Raw genomic sequence first — 7173 nt, forward strand, 5'->3', positions numbered from 1 at the left:
CTATGAACAGGATGCATTGACGGAATCATTCAAGGGCACTATTAGCTTGACCGTGCCGTCTCTGACCCACTCTCTCGCTATCTCTCTCAGAACCGTCTTCATGACCCTGACCAGTTAGGCTTCAAGACGGGTCACTCAACCGAGACTGCTCTTCTCTGTGTCACGGAGGCTCTCCGCTCTGCCAAAGCTGACTCTCTCTCCTCTGTTCTCATCCTCCTAGACCTGCCTTCTACGCTGTGATCCTCCTCTCCACCCTCTCAGTGCTGGTCTGCCTTCTACGCTGTGATCCTCCTCTCCACCCTCTCAGTGCTGGGTGTCTCACGGCTCTCCACACTCTCAGGATTCCATCCTGCCTGGCAGGCCGCTCCTACCAGGTGACGTGGAGAGGATCTGTGTCTGCACCACGTCCTCTCACTACTGGTGTCCCCCAGGGCTCGGTTCTAGGCCCTCTCCTCTTCTCTCTATACACCAAGTCACTCTGCTCCGTCATTTCCTCACATGGTCTCTCCTATCATCACTATGCGGATGACACTCAACTACGTTTCTCCTTCCCCCCTTCTGACACCCAGGTGGCGACACGCACCTTTACGTCGCTGGCAGGTAACTATAAGCTTGTATGTTGGCCCACCCCCTCAAGCTCAATCTTGACAAGAAGGAGCTGCTCTTTCTCCTGGGGAAGGCCTGCCCGCTCAGACCTCTCCTTCATGGTTGACAACTCAATGGTCTCCCCCTCCCAGAGTGCAAAGAACCTTGGCTTGACCCTGGACAACATCCTGTCGTTCTCTGCAAACATCAAAGCAGTGACTCGCTCCTGCAGGGTCATGCTCTATAACCTCCGTAGAGTATAACCCTACCTCACACAGGAAGCAGTGCAGGTCCTAATCCAGGCACTTGTCGTCTCCCGTCTGGACTACTGCAACTCGCTGTTGGCTGGGCTCCACGCTTGTGCCATCAAACCCCTGCAACTTATCCAGAACGCTGCAGCCCAGTTTTCAACCTTCCCAAGTTCTCCCATGTCAAGCCATTCCTCCGCACACTTCACTGGCTTCCAGTTGAAGCTCACATCCATTACAAGACCATGGTGCTTACCTATGGAGCAGCAAAAGGAAATGCCCCTCCTTACCTTCAGGCTATGTTCAAAACCCTACACCCCAACTCGAGCACTCCGTTCTGCCACCTCTGGCCTCTTGGCCCTCCCATCCCTACGGGAGGGCAGCTCCCACTCAGCACAGTCCAAGCCCTTCTCTGTCCTGGCACCCCAATGGTCGAACCAGCTTACAGTGCCTTGCAAAAGTATTCATCACCCTTGGCGTTTTTCCTATTCTGTTGCATTACAACCTGTAATTTAAATGGATTTTTATTTGGATTTCATGTAATGGACGAACACAAAATAGTCCAAATTGGTGAAGTAATAACTTGTTTCAAAAAATTCAAAAAAAATAAATCACGGAAAAGTGGTGCGTGCATATGTATTCACCCCCTTTGCTATGAAGCTCCTAAATAAGATCTGGTGCAACCAATTACCTTCAGAAGTCACATAATTCGTTAAATAAAGTCCACCTGTGTGCAATCTAAGTGTCACATGATCCTGTCACATGATCTCAGTATATATACACCTGTTCTGAAAGGCCCCAGAGTCTGCAACACCACTAAGCAAGGGGCACCACCAAGCAAGCGGCACCATGAAGACCAAGGAGCTCTCCAAACAGGTCAGGGACAAAGTTGTGGAGAAGTACAGATCAGGGTTGGGTTATAAAAAAATATCTGAAAATTTGAACATCCCACGGAGCACCATTAAATCCATTATTAAAAAATGGAAAGAATATGGCACCACAACAAACCTGCAAAGAGAGGGCCGCCCACCAAAACTCACGGACCAGGCAAGGAGGGCATTAATCAGAGAGGCAACAAAGAGACCAAAGATAACCCTGAAGGATCTGCAAAGCTCCACAGCAGAGATTGGAGTATCTGTCCATAGGACCACTTTAAGACGTACACTCCACAGAGCTGGGCTTTACAGAAGAGTGGCCAGAAAAAAGCCATTGCTTAAAGAAAAAATAAGCAAACACATTTGGTGTTTGCCAAAAGCCATGTGGGAGACTCCCCAAACATATGGAAGAAGGTACTCTGCTCAGATGAGACTAAAATTGAGTTTTTTGGCCATCAAGGAAAACGCTATGTCTGGGGCAAACCCAACACCTCTCATCACCCCGAGAACACCATCCAGCATCATGCTGTGGGGATGTTTTTTTCATCGACAGGGACTGGGAAACTGGTCAGAATTGAAGGAATGATGGATGGCGCTAAATACAGGGAAATTCTTGAGGGAAACCTGTTTCAGTCTTCCAGAGATTTGAGACTGGGACGGAGGTTCACCTTCCAACAGGACAATGACCCTAAGCATACTGCTAAAGCAACACTCAAGTGGTTTAAGGGGAAACATTTAAATGTCTTGGAATGGCCTAGTCAAAGCCCAGACCTCAATCCAATTGATAATCTGTGGTATGACTTAAAGATTGCTGTACACCAGTGGAACCCATCCAACTTGAAGGAGCTGGAGCAGTATTGCCTTGAAGAATGGGCAAAAATCCCAGTGGCTAGATGTGCCAAGCTTATAGAGACATACCCCAAGAGACTTGCAGCTGTAATTGCTGCAAAAGGTGGCTCTACAAAGTATTGACTTTGGGGGGGGTTAATAGTTAATAGGGGTTAATAGTTATGCACGCTCAAGTTTTCTGTTTTTTTGTCTTATTTCTTGTTTGTTTCACAATAAAACATATTTTGCATCTTCAAAGTAGTAGGCATGTTGTGTAAATCAAATGATACAACCCCCCCCAAAAAATCAATTTTAATTCCAGGTTGTAAGGCAACAAAATAGGAAAAATGCCAAGGGGGGTGAATACTTGTGCAAGCCACTGTACCTCTGAAGTTAGGACAGCAGAGTTCCTGCCCATCTTCCGAAAACATCTGAAACCCTACCTCTTCAATAAGTATATTAAATAATTCCACAGCACCCACCCCTCACCTTTCTAGCTCTGACTTTGCTGATAGCTACTTCATTGAGGAAAAGTGTACTTACTATGACATGTGATTGTCTCACATTTACATTTTAGTCATTTAGCAGACGCTCTTATCCAGAGCGACTCACAGTTAGTGAGTGCATACATTTTTCATACTGGCCCCCCCGTGGGAAAACGAACCCACAACCCTGGCGTTGCAAACGCCATGCTCTACCAACTGAGCTACAGGGGACTTGTCACATAGCTATCTTAAGATGAATGAACTGACTGTAAGTCACTGTGGATAACGGCGTCTGCTAAATGACTAAAATGTCAATGTAGAATGTGAATTAGAATTAGAATGATTGTAGAAGACCCTCAACGTTCCAAACGGCACCGTATTCCGTTTATTGTAACCAAGGAAGTCTCCTCTCTCTCACCTTCTGAAGTCTGGCGGCCTTCTCGCTGTACCCCTCCACCTCTTTCCTCAGTCTCTCATTCTCCCTGAACAGGTCCATCTGGGCGGTACTGGGGCTGCTGTGGCTCATGTAGACCTCCGGACCGGAGCGGACACTGTGTCGAACCATCTCTGCCTGAGGCTGGGCAGGTACGTACCTGGGGAGAGGAGAGGGATTCATTAGCATCAAACGGTATCATTTAAGAATGGTGGTTGTAAACACATAGGGTCACTGGGATATAGGCTACATTCATCCCATATAGCAAACAGGGTGTCACTACTGGTCTGGCACCCATAATTGGTATATGTGTGTCATATTTACCTGTGCTGTGAGTGGAATGGGGGAGGAGGATCCTGGTAGCGGTGTCCGTGTGTCTCCTGTGAGTGGCTGAGCATGTATCCAGGAGCCCTGACCAGGAAGGGGTAGTCCGGGGGAGGTCCCCTCTGATCAGGGTACTGGAGAAACTCTGTCCCCTGGTGTTCAACAGGCCCTGAGTGGCCATTGGACAGCTGAGGGTAACTGTGAGAGGAGGTGAGGGGCTGAATGTCTCCACTTGATCTCTCCAGGGAGAGCCGCATGAGACGCTCACTGAGGCTCCGGGCGTGCTTCCGTTTCAGGTCCTCCTGGCCCTCTCCCCCTCCCTGGTGATCCATCACATCCAGACCCAGACCAAGCTGAGGCTGACCCCACTGGGCCCCTACCGAGGCCATGTACTGAGAGTGGGCCTTGGCCTCCTCATAGGTGGGCAGCTCCTCTCCGTGTCTGTGGAGCTGGTAGAGGCGACACACGGAGTCACTCTCACAGTGGTTGTGGTCCCCCTTGTGCTCCTGGCCCTGGGGATCCTGTCTGGTGGACATGTGGAGGAACTGGGACTCCTCCTGGGTCAGGCTCTCCAGGGAGGAGCGGGGGGATCCGGTACCCCCTCCTCCTCCGCTGCTGTTGCTGCCTCCACGCAGGGCCTGCTGCTGGATGGACAGGAGGGTGCTGGTGTCTGTGAGGTTCCCGTAACGGAGCTGCTCCTGGATGAGACGGTGCAGGACCGTGCCAGAAGACTCCTCGGCAGTTCTCATCTCAGTCAATCAGAGAATAGATAAGTGAAGGGGTGTGTTGAAGAGTTTGTTTGCTTTGGATTCTTAGTAAACCATAGATCTAGAGACAGGAGCAATAAGAGAATTAGTTAAATCAAGTAGCTAGCTAATACATTTGGTAGCACATAACTTAAAGCCTTATAATGCATTATGATGCCGTTATAATAAAGACTTGTTATAAGCATGTATTACCCCCTTTCCTATCTTATAATCATCTCATAATAACAATCATCAGACACTGCATCACATTTGGAATGTATCCCGAAGCCAACATAGCAGCAGTGTAATGTTGTAAATAGAGAGACATATTTCCCCCTCTGCTGTGGTACTTGCAGGCAGCACATACCAGCAGTGCCTTCCTTTCCAGTCTGTCCAGCATGTGTCATGCCTCACAGCCTATTCCCATAGTAACACCAGGTTAGTGCACAAATACCACCGCTGCAACATTCCCTCTGGGCTTTTGCTGTTCCAGTAAAAAGTATGAGCCAGGACTTTACTACATGATACTCAGTATAGATTCTATCTAAATTCTATTATAATTAAGTAGAATTTACTTCAGCGTGTAAATGCAAACATACCACACACTGTGAACTATAGCATATGCCATATTACTAGCAGGTTAAGCCATATTACTAGCAGGTTAAGCCATATTACTAGCAGGTTAAGCCATATTACTAGGCATTATGTTGTAAAGGCCAAAACACGGAAGTATTGAAGAAAAAAGGAAATGTTTATTTTAGTTATTGGATATCATTATATTGAGTCAGTCATTTCCTGCTGCCAGCTATACAGATTCCATTCAGATTCCGTTCAAATTCAGTTCAGATTCCAATCAGATTCCGTTTAGATTCCAATCAGATTCCGTTCAGATTCCAATCAGATTCCGTTTAGATTCCAATCAGATTCCAATCAGATTCCGTTTAGATTCCAATCAGATTCCGTTCAGATTCCAATCAGATTCCGTTCAGATTTCAATCAGATTCCATTGCCTGATTTTGCCCTTTTTTTTTTGTTCATTTGGCCTTTCCAGCACGTGCACATACTATGACAGATATCAGATGTAGGCCACACATTCATTGAGGCTTTGTTGAAAGAAAAATGTATGTTTACTCTACAATCTAAACAGTGTGAATAATGTAGTCCTACTGTATACATTGGCCTAAATACTACACATTTCCATTTTAGTCATTTAGCAGACGCTCTTATCCAGAGCGATTCACAGGAGCAATTAGGGTTAAGTGTCTTGCTCAACACACATAGCCAGGATAGAACATGGGCTATATCTTCACATATCTGATAACATTCCAGTCTAAACTAGGAAAATAAAACATATAGCCCAATAAAACAATTTATACTCAGTGTCAATAAAGTGCAAATAAAGTATCTATTGTCTACAGCGGCTAGACAGACTTGATCACAGACCAAAGCCGACATCCCAACATAAAAAATATATATATATATATATAAAATATATGTAATGAGAAATTAAAAGACAATTATTATAACATTATTATAAAAAACAAAAAAACGTGATAGACTGTAAAAAACAAAAGAGAAGGGTAGTTGAAGTTAATATTTTGAAAGACCTATCCACCATGTGTAAAGCAACTCATTCCAAAAAGCAGCTGAACTAAATTCTTACCAATTTACATTCTCATCACGGAAGCAAGTTGTTCACGGCGTATATCGTTTATATTTCTTGTTGACGAAAAAATGATCCTAATAAAACTGAGTGGAAATGGAAAGTATGTAGTCGTATCCGGAGTATGTGTTCCTCTGAGAGAGAGAGAGAGAGAGAGAGAGAGAGAGCGCTGCTACCGTGTGCGTCTGAGCAGATCTCACAACAGACTGAGCCGGGAGAGAGAGAGCGCGCTGCTAATAAATAACTGAGGGCCGATTGTTCGCTGAGACTGGAATGATCGGAATGGGAGAACTCAAAGTCCCCCAGGGATGAAAAGCGGAACCGCAGAGCGAGCGCAAAGCGCACAGAGGGAGAAGGGGGGGCAGGGCAAGTAGGTAGAATCGGAACAGCAGAGCGGGGCGGAGCGGAGCGGAGCGGAGCGGTCAGAGCGGAGCAACACTGTGCACATTGCAGAGAGACAGATGGTAGTCGCCTGCCTGTGTAATGTAAAGCGTGTTGTTGTTGTTAGCAGTTGGGGAGATGGAGTAATTAGCTGTAGCATGTTGTGACTAGAAAGAGATTGGGGCACTATTGTGAAGCAGAGACTTAATGTTTTCCATAAAATGCTTTTGTTTAGCCTACATGACATTCTAAACTCCCCATAGAGTATAACACACACAAACATTATATAAATTCTATCAAGAAATAGTCTATCAAAATATTGTATCATAATTTGACCCATTGTTTTCCTTTAGGATTTCACCATCAATAGCTGTGCCTTGTGGCAAATATATATATATATATATATATATATATATATATCACATATAGTTAAGTCTGAGCAATCCCTATAGCACTTTGTGACAACTGCTGAGGTAAGAAGGGCTTTATAAAATGCAACACCATGTATGGTAATTGGATGCTTGATCAAATACAGTCCTTACTACCCAACCGGCAATTCAGACAAAAGTTACTGCAATAAGTCCAAACATAGCATTAATTAGTAG

General features: G+C 45.6%; 1 protein-coding gene across 1 annotated transcript in view; it reads right to left on the reverse strand.

The window, feature by feature from the left end:
* The window catches only part of LOC121537626 (angiomotin-like 2a), a 30323-nt gene extending 23768 nt beyond the window's left edge, over window positions 1-6555 (reverse strand). Inside the window, exons 1-3 of the mRNA XM_041845210.2 lie at window positions 6188-6555; window positions 3779-4606; window positions 3440-3614 (exon numbers count right to left, since the gene is read on the reverse strand). Coding sequence (XP_041701144.2) covers window positions 3440-3614; window positions 3779-4527 — 924 coding nt within the window. The 5' untranslated portion in view covers window positions 4528-4606; window positions 6188-6555. The remainder of the gene's footprint in view (window positions 1-3439; window positions 3615-3778; window positions 4607-6187) is intronic.
* Window positions 6556-7173: the final 618 nt, after the last annotated feature.

Source organism: Coregonus clupeaformis, chromosome 11, assembly GCF_020615455.1.
Source record: "Coregonus clupeaformis isolate EN_2021a chromosome 11, ASM2061545v1, whole genome shotgun sequence".
Taxonomy (NCBI): Eukaryota; Metazoa; Chordata; class Actinopteri; order Salmoniformes; family Salmonidae; genus Coregonus; species Coregonus clupeaformis.